This window comes from Cyclopterus lumpus, chromosome 5 (assembly GCF_009769545.1).
Source record: "Cyclopterus lumpus isolate fCycLum1 chromosome 5, fCycLum1.pri, whole genome shotgun sequence".
In the NCBI taxonomy this organism is placed as follows: Eukaryota; Metazoa; Chordata; class Actinopteri; order Perciformes; family Cyclopteridae; genus Cyclopterus; species Cyclopterus lumpus.
Window position 1 is genome coordinate 22,874,061 of NC_046970.1, and position 19,323 is coordinate 22,893,383.

The following is a 19,323-nucleotide window of genomic DNA, read 5'->3' on the forward strand; positions in this document are numbered from 1 at the left end:
CGAGAGCGACACTGGAAAAGATCGACTTAAGTCAATGACGTTCACGAACTCCATCGGTGAGGAAGAGACGCTTTTACCCAACATGAGCATGGAAAACAATACGTAAAATATGTGTTGATTAATGTTTTAAAAGTACAATCGTTCACTCACCGAAACAATAATACGCGTCATAATCAAATCAAGTGTGAAATATTGTTCTAAATAAAGTAAGTCAAATGCATTTTGGAATCGGACAGGAAGTGGGAAGTTGCCCTCGTCACCATGACGTCACCCCGTTGGTTTGTGGACTTTTTTTTTTTTTTTTTGAAGCCTTGTGTTCAGCATTCGGGCCGTCGCCAAAAAAACCACCAACAACGCAGACAACGTCGTGGTAGCGTCCTGTCAATCACAAGGGTAGCCCCGCCCTACAACATACCCTGCTCTATTGTATATGGGAGAAAAATGTAACGTCCCCTCAGCGATCAATACAGTAGTTCTTCTTCTTCTTCTTCTATGGTATCGTCTTTTAAACCCTTTCAACAATGTGTTGAGAATTGCATAATCATGACTACAGCCTCTGTGAGAAAAGTCATCATTATCTTCTCCTGTCAATATGTTGTTGTGAAAGTCTGAAATAAATTTTAAAAACTTTTTTTTTTAGGAGGGTTCTGATATTCTCATCATTGTCGGTGAGCCACGCATCAACACAGTTTTAAGGGAGTCAACATAATTATATAATAATTGATAGAGAGCACACCGGGGGGACAGACTGTGGGCGCAAATACTTTCAGAAAATGCATCACCGGTGAGCTCGCATAGAATTTTCCCTGTAGTGACAAAAAAGATGGTACCATCACATTGGGCCGAGCTAAAAATAAATCAAATCATATACTTACTCCACGGGGCTGGAATGATATTACAAACCAGGGAGCCATTCTGGCTCTTTTTATCCTGTCTGGCTCTTTTTGTAGTTGACCTTTTTCCAAGTTACAGATGCCCTTGGGTTAGTCTTTGGAGCGATGAATTAAATGTGAGATACAACGCATAACCTCCTTAAGTGAATGAATTGATTCATTTACAGAGAAAAGATATAACGCTGTCTGATAAGTTTTGTCAAACTTAAAAAAAATATATATTTTAAAAACCATGAAGGCAAAGAAACTATTTTTAGAGGCATCACTTGGCAGGGAAAAGGAGACTTATCGAGCAAGGTGATATTGAGGTAAAAGCTAGGGAGACAAAAGAGGTGTTCTCATCCTTTGGTACAATCAGATGTGTGTCTCTGGGGAGGCGAAGCCGTTTCTCCTCTGTCGCCTCCTCAGTCAACCCACGCTCAGAAGGAGGGGACCTTGGTGGGGAGCAGAGCGCACAGCATGCGATGAAGACATCCTCAGCGAGGTGGGGAAGTGAAGGGAGCGAGGAAAGGAGGCCTACGCTTCGGAGCATACAGATAACCACAAGGAAAGGAGGAGACGTCGGGGGAGGCGCTCTGTGTTGAATATCAGCCGCGCACGTCTCGGGATGAAGGAAGCAAAAAGCGTCCCCAAGAAAACAAGAAAGGGGCTACGTGGCGAAAAGACATCACAAGGTTATTCCAAAGCGATGGTTATAAAAAAGACTCTCTCGGAGCTATTTGAAGATGTACACTTCTGTGTTTTATAGCGTGTGGCGCTTTGAAAAAAAAAAAAAAAAACTGCTGATTTGCGGAAAGTTTTCCTCGTCAAAAAGAAAAGAGAGTCCCCCGTGTCGATTCGACAACTTTGCGCTTATGCATACAACAACCTTGACCCGATGCTTATTTTGATACGACCCCTTGACCCCCTCAACTCCTCCATATAATCCTGCTTTAGGCTTTATGAATAATACCGCACGGCATCTCCTGCTCGATGGCCTCCGCCGTTGCCGCAGTGACGGGCGTCGCGCATCTGGGGACGGCCGTTTCCGAAATGTTTAATGCGTGGCAGGCAGGAGATGCTGCATTTTTCAGGCCGTACAATAAACATGCCTCGATGTCACGTGGCGCAAAATTGGTATTCGTTCTTTTCAGCTGCCGAGCATAGTCGGCACAGCACTAATTTGTGCTCTTTAACAATGGTGGTAGAAGCAGCGGGGTCTACTCTGGACATGGCTCCATTTAAAATGAAGAGATTCAACTTTGAATGTGCCCACAGGGTCTCTAAGCATGAGGTGGATGTATACTGAGGAGAGGAATAATGGTATAATATACTCAGCACAGTGTTCTACTTCTAAAAATAATATCAGCGCTTAAAGACACAAAAGACTATTAATATTCATTCAAAGTAAATAAGTGGCCTCATGTGATTAGATTGTGACTCAAGGTCAAAAACATTCTCATCCCAACTGAGAAAGTTTTTTACCCAGTATACATACCTATTTCAAGCCCAACCGTGATGTTTTTTTTCTTAGTAAGTGGTTTGTCAAACTGTGCCCGTTTCACGGTAACAATTTGGGGTAAAACGACTGCCAAAAAGCCTAAAATACAGTATCAGAAAAGGCGGAATGCAGTTGCAATGTGTTGCTATTCATACACCTTCCAATGAGATCTCGTTAGCACGTCCCAGCTGAACTGCAAACATATTGTCTCCCTTTCATTCTCTGCTAAATGAAAAAAAATATAATGTAAAAAGATATCACTCAAAGGCTCATATATGTCTTTCAGGGGACATATCTCTTCTCAGGGAATTTTAATTTAAAAGCCAAAATCAAAGATGTTCAGCATTTACGGATGAAAAGTTGGTCATCGTAGTCAATAATGACGGTTTAGCAGCGTATTTACCGACTTCCGCACACCGAAACCAAAATTATTTATTTTTGTGGAAAAGTCCTTAATATGCTAAATGGCCATCAATCGACAAAGTTCCCCTTTTTCAGTAAAAACAAAAAAAAAAGCCTGGATGCTAACTCCCTTAATTCTGTTTGGTGGTTTCTGTTGCTTTTCCAATGATTTCTATTTGTACAATTATATTTGACGGAATGGATTCCTGAGGTGGCACACGTTGTTCTAGCTGCACGGACAGAAAGATATTTGCAAACATGAACTAGCTTGGCATTGTGTGTAATTTTAGTTCCTTGTTGAGACGGCCATACAGTAACTTAACGACATGATTGTGCCGCCAGCGGTTATGGCATGAATGCCAGCAGAAATAAAGCTCAGCTTATCATAACCGAGGGCCTTTTCCTTTACAGCCGTCTGACGGGCAGCAGGTGTCCGTTCCATCTGCGCCCTCTAACCGGAGCGATGTTGTTCTTTCTTGCACGTCGACAGTTTTCCAAACCGTCGGTGCGTCCCGACAGGGACGAGCTCCCTGTAACGGGCCAATAATAATAATAATCTTTCCGATCCCACCCTGTGCACCACAGGCGAGCAACCCCAGGGAGCCCCCGACCACATAACTACCAAAAGTGCGCTTGGCACGCTCCCGACTGAACTTGGCAGGAGACACTTTACTGCGACCACTGCCGAGCCGATGGGTTCACGAGCCCGCCGAGTCCAGAGGAGCAGCGGAAAGCACCGACGTGTGGAGGTGAGGAGATAAAGAACAAACGCTCTGCAGAGAAAGTACGGACAGACCGGTGGGACGTCTGAAACAGGAAGCACCATGAACGACGTGATGGATAAAACGTGACGTGATGCTTTAATTGACTCTCTTGTCTTTTCAGACCCGGTCATTCACACCTGATCGTCCTTCACGCCCATCTCACCTGCAGCCAGTTCCCTCGTTTAGTCACTCACTACTTAGGTCCCCTCACTTGTCCTCTGCCGGATTGTCTTGTGTTTTCGTGCCAAGCTCTCCAGCATTACGTTAGGCTCTATTCCTGATCTGCCTGTTTGGACTTGTTTGCCGCATGGACCGATCTCCCGGTTTTGACCCCGCCTGTACGAAGTAAAGACGATCTTCTTTGTTACCCCTGTCTCAGAGTCGTGCTTTTGGGTTCCAGTTTGTAACACCGTTACACACAAGGGGTCGACATGCTTTTATTTAAAGTGATCAGTAGCCAGGATTGGGGTGATGTGATGTCGTCTGCTGAAAACCAGCGAGAAGCCGAACGCTTAGTTTAAGAATGTTTTGCTGACGCTTGGTGACTGCAATCAACCTCCTTATGGTTGATTTTTGAAGCTTTAAGGAATGTAAGGTGAAGGTCCAGAAACTGGTGTGCGTTTGTCGTAGGTTACAGAATAAATGTTTGTCCAACCGGGATGTTGGAAAAAGTGATCGAATTATAAAAGTCAGGTTTTACGATTCCCATGCTGTGTAGTTTAAGTAGAGACGATAACATAAAATGATTTTTTTTTTTCAGGTATACCCATTTTTGTGAGTGAATCCAGGTTGTAGCTGGTGAACAGTATCCTGGAGGCTTTTAGTGGAAGGAATATGAGCAGACGATATGACGCAACCATCAGATGCGTATGTTTTATTTACTGTGTGAAATCTGCGGGTTATGAACACAGGCTTACTCATGAGAACCCACCGATGAGGGGCCTGGTGAATGTCAAATGAATAAGGAACTCAAACATGAGCTGTAGGGTAAACGCGGCTTGTTGTTGTTAATGGAGCCTCAGATGAGATAGAGTAAGGCTGCTAATATGATTACAAGTTTTATGCCACAAACCAGTTAATTGCAGAAAAGGTGGCAGCAAGAGATTTTACTGTTAAGTCTGATGAGGGTTTAAAATGCTGCATCTAAATTAATGAAAGATTCCAAACTTTTTAAGCAAAATAAACTGACATTATGGAAGGAAGAGACACAAACATAATCAGAAATTCTTTAGCATAAACTAATTGATGCACAGACAGTTCAATATTGGGAAGATAAATCCTTGAGGAAGCCCATGGGTTGTTTATTTTTGCCTCAATTATCACCCCAGGGTTTAGCTCAAAGACAGACATTTAATAATTAATCTGCTCTTTTGAATTCATTTAATAATTTTTTTGTTCCCCCTTCAACGGGCTCCAATCCGACCAGTTGCATTAATGCTGTGTTCTGCTCCCAGTCAGCGACCGAATGGTGACAATAGGAAGAAGTGATAATTCATTTCCAGATAAAATGATCCCAGATGAAAGTCTATACGCTTGTTATGAACAAGATGCAAAACAAGATTAGTCTACGTGGGCGACAGTTCATACGCTATATTTGTGACAATATGAAACCGAGAGGAAGTTGTTGAAACATTTTAGTTTTGCACAAAATCAACAGAACCGGTTGCGGTGAGCAGGAAGGTGACGCCGAAGCTAAGTGACAGAGCAATGGAGACTCATATCGAGGGCTCTTGGTACAATCCTCAGAGAACATGCCGACGTGGAATCAGGCCACCGTGTTTGAGTCACTCCGATGTTCTCTTCACTTCCCAAACAAGTAGCCTACCGGACACACAGGGGGAACCGCCGGTCCCCAAGCAATCCTTAAAATCACTGCCCCCCCCTCCAGTCGCACAAACCGATCCACCCAACCGCCATGTCCGCGTCGGCGTGTCGCCGTCTTTGGGCTCGTACGCCGTTAATCCCGCCCGTTTAAACACGAGCGCCTAAATATACACGGCGCTTAATTAAAGTCGGGCATCCATTATTGAAGCGGATCCCAGTTTTATGGGATGGGAAGGTAATTAGTCCCTCTACACCTCAGCGCTCATCTGTGCTTCTCGGGGGGGTTATAAATATACCAGCCATGCCCGCCTCCATGAAGGGTATTCCTTTAAATCACATCCGCACGCACGCTTTTTACAAAAGGTGAGGAGAAAAGGATTTCGTGAGTTACGTGACACGATGTTTTCCGAGCGCGAGGGGGCTATGGAGATGTTCTTCGCCCAACGGTCATCTGACCCAACAACCGTTGATATCTCGGACACTATGTGCACGGATCAACTAGGAGCTGGCTTCCCAAGGTCAGGCTCCACTCAAAGGAGACAAATAACCATTCCTTGTAATCTTTGGAATGTGGCATGGAAATCACTTTGGGTAATAACAAATAATGACCCTATCTCTAGCATTGGGAAAGGGGGTATTGATTTCTTTCACCCACTAAAGCTGGATATTATGACCTTAGCTTTACGGGGATGGATATGTCAGTGTTTTCTCAATGAAATGTATTTTTCATGCGATTGGTGCTGATGGGTCAGAAGTCTATCTCTCAAGCCGTGAAAATCCCAATATCCAAAATCAATTGTACTGTAATAACACCACACTAATATACGTGTGTTGTGCTAAAACATGTATATTTCAAGTCCACTATTTCATACACCTGCAGTTAAATCTGAGTATATTTGTTTAGTTGGAACCAGGGTTATTACATATATTAAACTAAAATTAAAACCAGCAGTGAACAATATTGTTAGGAAACTAAAAACAAAATAAAATCTAAATAAAATACGAGTGAACTGAAACAATAATATCAGGTTGAAAAAGACAATTTCTGTTTCATTAAAAGGACTTGACATCTCAGCAGATGCTGCAAATGCTTCACATCAGACACTAAAGTATTAAACAATAAAGATTATGGACATTCCGACATTTATCGCATGTATTTACAATTCAGAATATTAACCTGTGTTGCAATGTTATTAATAACACGTGTATTTCTTCGATTTTAAAAGCAACAGGATAAGTCTGACTGCATGCACTTGTCCTGGCACTGAATCACAATTATTTGATTGAAGCACTTTGCTTGATTTTTTTTAAATTGTCTCTTTTATGGTAATTATTTAAGGTTTTTAACTTTTTGCTGTTTTGTTTTTAAGTCTGATATCTGGGTCTTTATGTGGTAAATGTTTTATGTTGCCACCTTGACCAGGACCCCCTTGTAAAAGTATAAATTAAAGTTAAAATTAAGTTAAATAAATACATAATAAATGATCAAATAAATATACTGAAACGAAATTATTTCTTAAACAAAAAGTGTAAATGTTAAGCTTAATTAAAATAGAAACAATTTTATCTTGGGGGGAAACGCAATTCAGAAGGCTTTATTTTATTTTGAAAAGCTTTTTCTAAAAATACAAGATGCTAAAAGATATATCTTTGGATATTCTTGTTAATTTTTCTTTGTACTCAGGCCGGGGTTAGAACTGTTTTGTAACCCTCAACCATTGATGCTTCAATGTTGAAGGAGATTGGTCGTGTTTGAAAGGTTGCATGTAAAAGAAAATACAATTGTATAACCTGAAAACCATGACGTGGCATTTTCTCCCTCTGTGTCCTTCTGGCCTTTGTCTATCCTCATAAAACACAGTTCATGAGGATTTCTTGTAAACTAAGAACTCCCTCTTGATTGAAACGGTGGCGATCAAAAAGGTCAAACTCTATTACATTATCAACTCTTGTGTACTATAACTATTGCTGAACGTATCCTCTGCACTTGAGACTGAATAATATTTGACACTCAATCCAATACCCTAATAAGGATTCTTGTCCAGTAGCTTATTTCAGCCTTTTTCTCACAATGAACTTCTCATCCATAACCTTTTCACTGCAGAGGTTGATGTTTAACTTTGATAACAACAGAGTGCCTCATCATTAATTTACAGGCACGGCACAGCGTGAAAAAAAAAAGAAGCTCATTCAGGTTCAGGGGTAACATTTACATAATTAATTGCCCCAGTTATGGGCACATCTCGGTGCTGCTTCTTATACACGTTTCCTATTATGTTGTCGGTGCATTGTCCAGGGGATATGATGTATAGTGTGTGCATTTAAAAATAAAACAAACAGAGAGGAGAGAGGAGCTCAGTGTATCCTAAAAGAAAACTGAATACTAATAGTCTTGATCATTATAGGCCGTGGTTACACTTGTCTTTCCCATGCAACTTTCCTCTGATCATTGATGGTTGAGTCTGAACCCTTTCAGATCAGATCTGACTCACATCTGATCTACATGCCGAGGTGGCCTGGCTTCTTCTTCCTTCCTCTGAGACCCGCTGATGAAAACCAAACATTTCCTGTTTTGCAGCTTTTTAAAATAAAAAAAACTTTTACATAATAAAATAACATGGGGCTTTTATTGTGAAAAAAAAAAAATAGTAAAATTGTTATCAAATGAGCAGAGCTTCCTTTACGGTTATTCTTCAATATAATATGCTGCAGGGAGGAAGAGTACGCAGCAAAAGTAACTGTGGGCTTTTATTGTGTAGAATTTTTAAAAGGAAACAAAGTGTCTTCGTCCACCGTTTCGCAGCCGGCTTCTTTTGAGCACAGAATATATCCGAACTCTGTTTGATCAGGCCGGTCCTCCGTCTTGAAGCGTAAACTGTAGACACAAAGATGCAGATGCTGCCCAAAAGGACCAGCGTAACCACGGCAATAGATCGACTGCGGCCCCTCGGGCTTAACAAAGTCAACAAGTGCAAGAAGAAAAGCAAACTTTCCAAAGAGTGAAGGACAGTAGCCAAAGTACCGAGAGTTCAGGGCCTTTTAAAACAGGATGATTGAATTTCTTGGCAGGGGATTCATTAAAATGATAATTCTTATTTATGAAGCCCTTTAAAGAATTAAAATACTCTCCGTGTACTGCTTCCTATTAATTAACTTTTTTCTCCCCCCCCCCCCTGTTATTTTCTTTTTCTCCTCTCTACTTTTTTCTTTACTTCCCACTGAACTTGACACACTAATAGGTTATGAATAATTCTGTTTCAGTTTAGACGGCAATTAGCCGTAACGCCAGAGGCCATTCTTCTTCCTCTCTTGTGGAGTGGTGATTTAAGACCCAGCTTAGTTAAAGGGTGCGCCGACTATCCCGCGACTGCCTCGTTCGAATCTTCCCACCCAACGCTGGACCAAGAAACCGTTAACTCAAATCCCATCGCATTGACAAAGTCTTTTTCGCTGACAACATTGTGGGGGAGCACTCAAAATTGCTCATCAAACTGAACAGAAGAGAGGGTCGAGCACTAAGTCAAAAAGACATTTAAGACTTGAGTCGAAACGCCCCCCACCCCAAAAAAAAAGAGAAACTTGAAAACCGCAGGCAGTTCTCAGAGGCAAAAAGATTTGGAGACAATGGAGTAATATTGTCAAAGTATCTCTCTGTGGTGTTCCAATGAAAAGTTCCACCATTGCTAATTAGCCATAGGAGCACATGGAGAACAGCGTGTCTCTGCTGCTGGAATTGATACATCAGAGGCAAGAGAAGCAGCTGTCGTTAAGGGGACTTAAATACAATAATTACAGCACAGGCTGAGCAAAAGGCTTCGGGCGCACAGCGTCCTGCCGCGATTGAACGAGAAATCACGCCAACCCTTAACGGTAATATCACAAAGGCTGTACGGTTTGAAGGAAAAGATTCGGCGGCGTTGAATCCACGTGATTGGCAGACGGATCGAAAAAGACTCAAAGTGTTTTTGTCTGGGAAAAAAAGAATGTAAATCCAGGATATATGCAGAGGACACGCTGGTGTAAATGACATAATTCCACATCAGGTAGAATTTTTCAATTTGATCGATTTCTTGACTCTGATTACGAACCCCGAGGATTTCGAAAGACGAGTCTATTTCTGTTCTGTTCATTGCTGAAGGAAAGCAATAACCTTCTAATGGCCGACATTCCACATCCAGATAACCAGTGAAATTGAATCAATCGTTCGGTCCCCTGATGCGCCGCCGGTCTGACAAAATTAAAACATTTCCATTTGAAGGGCACGCTGACATCGAACATAATTCCGATGCAAAGCGTGAAACTGATGAGTTTGCAGCGATCGCTAATGTTCAACTCGCCGTACAGTGTAATTAAAATATAACAGCCTACACGTCACACGGTACACATACCACAATACACCAATGCAAAAGACGTGTCGCTGTAACACAAAGTCATGACGGCGGGACAAAGTCCATAGTGGAGACTGCACACATAGATAATCATAATTAATACTGTATCAACCTGTGTGTAAAATATATTTCATGGAGAGGGTGATTATTGCACTTGTTGTCTCGGGTGCCATTGTTTTCTTCTCAAAGCCAACATCCATGTGTGTGAGTCAGCGGATCGCCAGTTCTGGAACAATCAAATGAACTAAACGTTCCTTTTATGAATGCAAGCGTCTGTCCTCCTTCAAACCCCACGAATGGGAGTTAAGAGTACGCAGATGATGAGTGTGTGCGGATGTGTCCTGGGCTCAGCCAGAGAGAGAGAGGGTGAGGAACTCCGACCTCCAGAGGCAACTCGGGGGTCGAGCCGCTCCTCCTTTGCATCGGGAGAGGTCAGCGGAGGTGGTTGGGGCATCGGATCAGGACGCCTCCCGGGCGCCTTTTCTTTTAGAGGTTTTCTGGACACGTCCAACTGGCAGGAGGCCCAGTCGTACACCCGGAGCACTGCTGGAGAGATTATATATCTCGTCTGGCCTGGGAACGCCTTAAGGTTCCCCAGGAGGGAGAGGCGTGTCTGGAATACCCTCCCGAAGCCTACCGGCCCCACAACTTTCATTTGGAGTTGTGCTTCTCGCCACTTTGAGAATGCAAGTCTCATTTTCACACTTGTATCTGTGTATTCGGTCTCTCCTAAAGGATACGTCTGTCTCTTTAGCTGCTAAATGCTTCACAATGTTAACTGACGGCTCAAAAATGAGCTAAAAACTCATTATAAAGCTCAGTGAAGCTGAGATTCACTTATTCTCCAAGTCAATGGTAACGAGCAACCTCTTTCACGTTGGCAAATTATTGATTATAGCGAGGTAGTAAAACTCCACTTGCTCATGTTTACTCTGAGAATCAGATAAATACATAAGTCGTTCATCGATGATGCTATCTGAATTACTCAACACACCTTTTTCCTCATTAAAATAACTTGCCACATCACCTGTCTGGCAGCTCACATACAACTAGAAACATCCCAGAGCCCTGTCTTCGGCTGCAGGCATGCACAGGATCCAGGTCTTGTCCAAACCCCCGGACTTTGAAAGGTCCCTCTACCCCTGCACACCGTTTACACCGGAAACACATTGAATTCAATACGCATACGCCACGATACGGATACGTCCTTAATAAGAGCGGCGGCGGTACTCACACATAACAGTAAGAAATACATTCCCTGAAGCCAGGACGACCTTCTCCCTCGTTGCCCGGTCGTAGATGCCCACGTGGCACTCGTAAGGTCCGTTGTCTGAGATGCGTACCTCCGGGAGTCTGCGAAATACAAGAGTATATGAGTCGATATTTGGCAATATGGACACACCGATGCAAAAACAAAGCATTAACATTGATCCATGTGAATTTGATGACTTTTTTTTTTTTTCAAGAAGCTCATGTAGAAGATTGAAGTATCACACAATGCCGACAGTGAGAGTGAAAGTTAAAGACTTAATCGTCACGTCTGTAACAATCACTGTTGTGTTGGAAAAGTACTTTGAGTATTGCTGTTTATTAATATCTGTTTGCGTTGCCTTTTTTAAATGCTACCACTGGGTCTATTGTACTGACTTCATTGCACTGTACTGATAAATGAATCATGAACTAAGTTTATTCGTGTTAGATGTATCAATTATATCCATGTTATTATTACTACGCCGTTTTAATGATGAGATTTGCATTTTAAAACTTCAAAAAGATCCAATAAGTAACAGTCGTATAATTTATCACTAAATAAACGTTCATTTGATCATTTAAATTGTGTTAAAAAAAAACACCCTTTTAGCTTTTAATGTTTAAAAAAAAAAAAGCATGCGACATTTACCATTTGAAGATAATATATCGCCTCTAAACTGAAGTCTCAGGAAAAGACATTCATTAAAGATTGAATAATGTTTACTAAAACATGTATTGCCACAGAGGAGAATTCACACAAAAACAAAGGCTTATAATTCATACATGCGCTCCTTTAAAGATGCAGACTGAGTTGGAACCAAAATCCTCTTTGAATCCAAACCGGCTTTTTCACCAGATGAGTTATTTCTGTCAGACGGGTTAAATGATGCCCCCCAATTATGATTATGAATACTGCAGCAGGTCTTACTGAGTCAATGTCATTGAACTGTCCATCTTCATTGAGTTTAAATAATGAAGAAATTAGGAAATAAGCTCTTCCTCTTGGTATTTGTCTCAACGTTATCCAATTTCTTTTAATTCTCCTGGTTCATTAATAATAATTAAGTATTTTCTTTGTCCGACTCACAAGGCCAAACTGGAACGAGCTACTTTTTAATAGCTTTCAGATGTTTGCTTTGTATATTCCTTTTCAAAAATAATTTGGTTTCGGATGAAGACTTGAAAGGGGCTTTTTAGAGCGTAGAAAAAAAGAAAAAATAATACATTTATTAAAAAAAGTGACTAAATCCATAAAACCCTGTAAAATAGGGAGAATTCAACCAAAATCAGAGAATGTCCAACTGACTGAATGTCTGACCCGTCCAGCCCGACCTCCTCCAAGCTTCCTAATCGACTTTCCGTTGGCCTTGTGTTTTCCCGTGGTGCGGACGCGTTGAGGTCGTCGCCGTCATTCCACGTATTTTTCTGTGTGATCAAGCTGTTTAAAAAAAAAAAAGGAACGCAATCTGCATTCAGCCCTCGGGCTAATGTGTCACCAGTGATAATCACAAGGAGACGCGACTCGTCACATTTAGGTCCTGTGATTTATACCCACAAAACAGGAACAATTGTCCTTGCCACCCGGGTGTTTCAGATGGGGACCTCTGTTGGAACAGCGGCGGGGCTCTAATGAGTTCAGCTGTGTGTGTGTGTGTGTGTGTGTGTGTGTGTGTGTGTGTGTGTGTGTGTGGAGGAGAGGAAATCAGTCAAATCTGTGCCGTTAAACTTCAGCTGAAGAGTTTGAATCCATACGATTACTTTCCTCTTCGAACATACTTTCTTGATTATGTTTGATTATTATACATTGAATATTTATTAGTCTTTGTGTGTTTTTGTGCGGGAGAAGGTAGACCAGAGAAATGTAGCTTTCACCCAACTGTTGAGCAAGTTACTGAAAATCAGTAATGAGTTACATTTACAACCCATTTCCCTCAAAAGCAATTTAATATTTTAATTGACTGTTTTTGACACTTACTGTGAAAAGAAAAGTTACATTCATACTATCTGCTTCGCTTTTCTCATCAACGCACACTAAATGAGTTTAGCGTAGGATCAATAAATGAATAATGAATACGTCAAATGGAAACTAGCGCAGACACACGAGGCAGACGCGCACACACTGTGACGTAACCTTGACGACCAATCGGGACATTCGACCCGCCTCTCGTTGTTAGTCGTCTCTCTCAATTTCAAACATCTTTTCTTTTCTTATTAAAATACACTTGCCACTTTTATTCTAAAATATACACTTGTTTTAAGTATCTTTATTTATTCTATGTATCTGTTTACTTTTTTTTTATTCTATGTTTATTGTTGTGCACTTTTTACTGAGTCAAATTCATCGTATGTTGAACATAGTTAACAAACAATAACAAGTCAACAATTACATCAGAGATCATAATCCGTAATAAATTCCGGGGACCAGGCTGCATTTGTCTGCTATGATCAAGACAAAAGCAATTAACATTTTGTTATGAATTGTTATGGCGTTATTTAATTGTGGGGAAAAAAAAGTACATTACATTTCCAGTAACCGCCAAAAAAAGATGGCTGCTGTGTGTTTTCTTGGTTCTGTGCAGATTGTTTTTTAAGTCTTAAAACAGTTGAGAAAACAAATATAAAAAAAGTATTTGCCGCCCCGACTCGCACCAGATCGTTTGGGATTATCAATAAAATAAAAAAATTGATTGGCTGCTAGCAAACGCTGATGTAGCCCATTGCTTTGGTTTTTTTTTTTTTTACAAACAAAGCCGTATTTCTGTTGTCTACGATCCGCTGCGTACGCAGATAAGATAATTCGAAGGCGTGGAATTATTGCCGGAAGAAAGGCGAGGAGGCTACGAAGAAAACGCCCCCCCCCCCCCCCCGATCGCTTGCCTGCTTCGGTATTCTCCGGCAGTTTTGGAAGCGAGATAGATCATCGTCACAATTCCAGGGGGAGGAAAAAGAGGGGAAGGTTGTACTCCTAACGTTGAGACTTCTGTTAAATATTGAGAGTTCATTTTTGAAAACCTGCTCTGATCTTTGATGCCACGTATTTCGTCCGATGAGAATCTCTTCACGAACTCTGCGGGTACTCAAGAGCTGCTTGCCAATGGTAACGTCAAATTGGAATTAAATCGCCATTTGAGAGGAATAATTGAAAAAAGAAATGTCGTTATGGTGCTTTTATTACGCATATAAAAGCAGGTGGGGGCACTGACTGTGCCATACAGTTATAAGCACGTGATTTCTATTAGTAAATAGCAGTTTTCAGAAGCACTTAAGCAAACTGTTTGAGTGTTTTGAGTCATGCATGGACTAAAGTATACCGGATTCATCCACAGAGGAACACAAACAGCACTGATTCCAGTCGACCTGTTTCGTGCTCCCAGTTCACGTTATCCCTCTTTATCTTCCATTTTACCTTCTGGATGCCCAAAACCACCCTTCTGTTATTAATGTTCCCGTTGTCATTTCCCTCATGTTCCAATGATTCTTTGAGGCCTTTTGCCCTTAACTTTGGTTTTTTAACGAGTTATAAAACGCAGAATTGCGATGACCCAAACCAAAAGGTAGATTTTCACACGCAACCATCTCTAGGTGTTATGGAGAATGTTTTTTTTTTTTTTTTTTTAGAGACGCCGTGCCAATTATAGCCTCAGTTTCCTGCGGTCTTCTGCTGCTGCTGCCCATCAGCCCATCTGCTTCAAGGTGTAATGCGATGTACGTTGTAAAGATGCTCTTCTGCATAACCTGGTACTACCGAGTGGGTATTTGATTATGTATTTAAATTATTGAGGCCTTTTTTCTGACTTCTGGCCATTCTCCTCTGACGTCTGCCCAGAAAACTGCCGCTCACTGGTTATTTTCTTCTCTTTTTAGGACGTCTGTAAACCCGAGAGAAGATCAGTTGTTTCTGAAATCTGGCACCGACAACCACGCCGTGTTGAAAGTCACTCGCATCGCTTTCATTCCCCACTCTGACGCTCGGTTTGAACTTCAACAGATCGTCTTGCCCATGTGTACACGCCCGAGTGCATTGAGCCGCTGCCACGTGATTGGCTGATAAGATCATTTGAACAAGCAGTTGAACACGTGCAAAAATTGATACTTAAAGATGATGCGTGTACCAAAAGATATTCGTTCTACCTTTACATTAAGGTACTTAAATAACCTATTGTTTGCAGCCTCGCCGGTCATGTGACCATTTACACTTAACATGTGTATTGTTGAACTTTTAGCATTTCAATCTTTGCTGAAAATACATTGAGACATCGTTTCATAAAATATTCTTAGCGACTGATTTTCTTCTCTGTTTTTTTTTTACGGCCACGAGGATGAATTAATACGCACGCGCAGGTACAAGGTGATCGAATAAACAAACAATTTCCAGAAAACCACAATACGAGAAAAAACACACACTACCGAGTATCTCCCGCGTACAGCAGAAAGCATCACACGCACGGAGCAGATCGATAGCAACGGGCCCCCATGGAGGAGCATCAAAAAAACCCCGCAAAGAGAGATCGATTGTCCCCCGGGAGCTGCCTCTGAAAGCGCTTTCCTGTGATGCCCCCCGCCCCCCCCCGCAGAACTCCCCGTGCCTACAAATGCAAGTGAAAAAGAGCAGTCTCGACAGAGCGCCGTCTGATAGCTCATCCGGTCAATGTCTGCATCAAATTAACGAGCGCATTGTCGGAGACTCCTTCTGGCATTACGGTCGAATGGGTCAAGACTGGCCCGACTGTAATTCGGGCGCGCTCTCCTGCCGAGGAGTGCACCTCCCCGGGGGGGGGGGGGGCGTGTTCCGTGAACTAAATGACGGGGGTGACGCTGTGGTTTCGAGGGAGGCGCGATTGCCTCGGTTACATGATCGTAAGTGCTGATGCGGCTCCTCTCCTCTGTTCTTATCCGCAAGGCTCCGAGTTCTGTTGTTCGCATTCATGAATTTCAAAACGCAGACGAGAAAATGCAAAAGAGGAGATTATGACCCAAGAGGAAAAAGGCTTTTTTGGACAAAAAAAATGGTAAAATCCGTCTCCCCCCCCCCCCCCCCCCCAAAAAAAAACCACTGAGTCTGTTTCATTAATCTATTTGTTGCAAAAATTCGTAAGAGGAAACTGAATTAATCATGTGGTGGCAATTGATGGTGCAATCACCCCCCCCAGTTTCATCTGTAGACCATGATTCGATCAGTGTTTTCCATCTCCGATGAAACGTTCTACAATCATCGACCGCGCTTTACATTTTCGTGTCTCTTGTGTTTTCTTTGCTTCTTGTGGAAGTTCAAACCATTTTTGGGGTGTACGGTGGCTCTGAGGGACAAATATCAGAGAATCAAAGCTATTCCAAATGATTTTAACGACACGCGTTGTCCCAATTCTTACGTTCCGCAATTCCTTACAGAGATACAGACTTTTAGGGCCTAAAATGAATCTATTTCCATTGATTAGTCCCTGTGGGATTGTCTTCCTTATTAATTACTACCAATTTATGAAGAAGCACTTTAAATATCACCAAGAACATTTATTGCAGTACATACTTGAAACACCGTTCGGGGGCATGTTCCCTCTCCGTGTTCGGCAACATTTACCAGCTGTGTGAGCACAGTGCAGAGCGGCCCTGAGCTAGTGGGGCACCCTCACATGCACTAACCCTCACATGCACTAACCCTCACATGCACTAACCCTCACATGCACTAAACCTCACATGCACAAACCTACACTAACCCTCACATGCACTAAACCTCACATGCACTAAACCTCACATGCACTAACCCTCACATGCACTAACCCTCACATGCACTAAACCTCACATGCACTAACCCTCACATGCACTAAACCTCACATGGACTAACCCTCACATGCACTAACCCTCACATGCACTAACCCTCACATGCACTAAACCTTACATGCATTAACCCTCACATGCACTAACCTACACTAACCCTCACATGCACTAACCCTCACATGCACTAACCCTCACATGCACTCACATGCACTAACCCTCACATGCACAAACATGCACTAACTCTCACATGCACAAACATGCACTAACCCTCACATGCACTAACCCTCACATGCACAAACATGCACTAACCCTCACATGCACTAACCCTCACATGCACTAACCCTCACATGCACACACATGCACTAACCCTCACATGCACAAACATGCACTAACTCTCACATGCACAAACATGCACTAACCCTCACATGCACAAACATGCACTAACCCTCACATGCACTAACTCTCACATGCACAAACATGCACTAACCCTCACATGCACTAACCCTCACATGCACAAACATGCACTAACCCTCACATGCACAAACATGCACTAACCCTCACATGCACTAACCCTCACATGCACTCACATGCACTAACCCTCACATGCACAAACATGCACTAACCCTCACATGCAATAACCCTCACATGCACTCACATGCACTAACCCTCACATGCACTAACCCTCAGATGCACTCACATGCACTAACCCTCACATGCACTAACCCTCACATTTCTACAGTGAAGACACTAGAGCTCGACCGTATCTCGCTGTTTGACGTTAGACGCGCGTCGAACTGCAGCCCAAACAAAGGTGACAAGAGATCCGCCGCGTTTAATTAAAAGATAAAACAACATTTGATTTTAAAGCAAGGTATATTTTGTGCAGTCACACAACAACAGTATGGTTCCTGAGCTCTGGCTGTACCTGCCCTTATATGGAAGTGTTAAAGGTGAAACATGGTAAAAAGAGCAGCCCCAAGCAAGGCTCCATATCGGATTCTCCTAATGAAATGTAATAATAAACCCATTTAAAGCTTAAGCACAGAGATGTTAATAAACTGAATATCTAAAGGGTCAACAACGATTTCACCATCTTTTAATATGAGTAATTGGCTTCTACATGCGACTGGCCCGGCTTTGTCAGCTAAGCAAGGAGAAGCGCCGTTTAAAACACACACACACACACACACACACAAACACACACACACAGACGGAGAGCGACATCATTCAGGTAGATATTACTTCACTATATCCTTTTAATTGCAACATAGGCGCATGAAAATGCTGCCGGAGGTATACTTCCCGTGACTTTTTTTGTTGTTGTCTTTATTACTGGAGCACTGATGGAATATGACGGAATACACACGTCCACATCGGAGAAGGAAGAAGCGTGGGGGATTGGATGAATTCCCTAATGAGCGGTCTGCTGGACCACATGCCGCTGAAAGAGGACTCGACTGCCCCAGGAGGAGAGGAAAGCTAAGCTAACCCAGCTAGGACCCAGGGCTATTCCACCACTCGGTGTTGCTCCTGGCTGACGTCCGGTTGCAGGAAAAGCAACCCAGCAACGGGAGGATTGATGACGCTCGGTGCTAATACGTGGATTTATGTGGATTTATGTTCTGATGTCGAAACATATTTACCCAGAGAATTGTTTTGTTGCACTACAGAAACAAACTGTTTATGGTTTTCTTTTTCCGTAGAAAGAAGGGCTTCAGCTTCATTGTATCGTGCCACCCTGTGTTGCATAATGACAATTAATTATCCCTGAATCCTATAAATAGTAGTTGCTGCTGTACTACTGCTCTGAATCGTGTGTATTGCGCCCATCCATTTTTCAGAGAGCGTAAGCCCTCGAGGTGCTTTGTGTTGTTTTCTGCCCTCGGTCCCACAATGTCAGACCCGATCTCCAGCGCGAAGAAGGTTCTGGCTGTTCACTCATCATCATTCTTGTATTCAGAGGGGAGAAGAAGAAAAAAAAAAGGCGCTCTGGCTCATTTGTATTCCTTTAAACCAATAACAATCGTGTCGGGGCGACGCTAAGCACAGAGTCGACATTTGGGGCGAGTCATATAGTCGCGTGCTACGTGCGTGTTGCTTTTCTTCGTCATTGCGGTCGGACACGAGGCCGATTTCGCACGTCGGGAGTCGTCCAAAGAATTTTTTTCTGCCCTTTTACTTTTAATCGGCACCGTTTCCCTTTTTTTTTTCTCGTGCCACAGGCAGTAGTCAATGGGCTTTCAATACCAATACGAAGTAGCATTACACTCTAAATCCTCTTGACGCCCACGCAGGTGTTTTCAGTCAATCTGGCTGATTTAGACCTCTTCTCCGGACCGCGTGGGCATGTTCAGACTGATGGAGCGGCGGCGTCCAGAGGCTCTCTCTGTTGCGTTTGTCGGGAAAAAAAAGAAGAAAAAAAGAAGCTGCGCGAGGGCGGGACGGATTACAACGTTATCCTTCTTATTGGTCGAAAGGAGATTTGTAAACTAATAAATTGCCGTCTTAGCTCCAGACCACCTTCAACCCGAGCAGAGGTCCGAGCGGCC

General features: G+C 42.6%; 1 protein-coding gene across 2 annotated transcripts in view; it reads right to left on the reverse strand.

Moving 5' to 3' along the window:
• igsf21a (immunoglobin superfamily, member 21a) overlaps positions 1-19,323 on the reverse strand; it is a 149,161-nt gene that overhangs the window by 45,076 nt on the left and 84,762 nt on the right. For both annotated transcript variants that reach the window (XM_034533461.1, XM_034533460.1), the window contains exon 4: positions 10,986-11,104. In XM_034533461.1, coding sequence (XP_034389352.1) covers positions 10,986-11,104 — 119 coding nt within the window. The remainder of the gene's footprint in view (positions 1-10,985; positions 11,105-19,323) is intronic.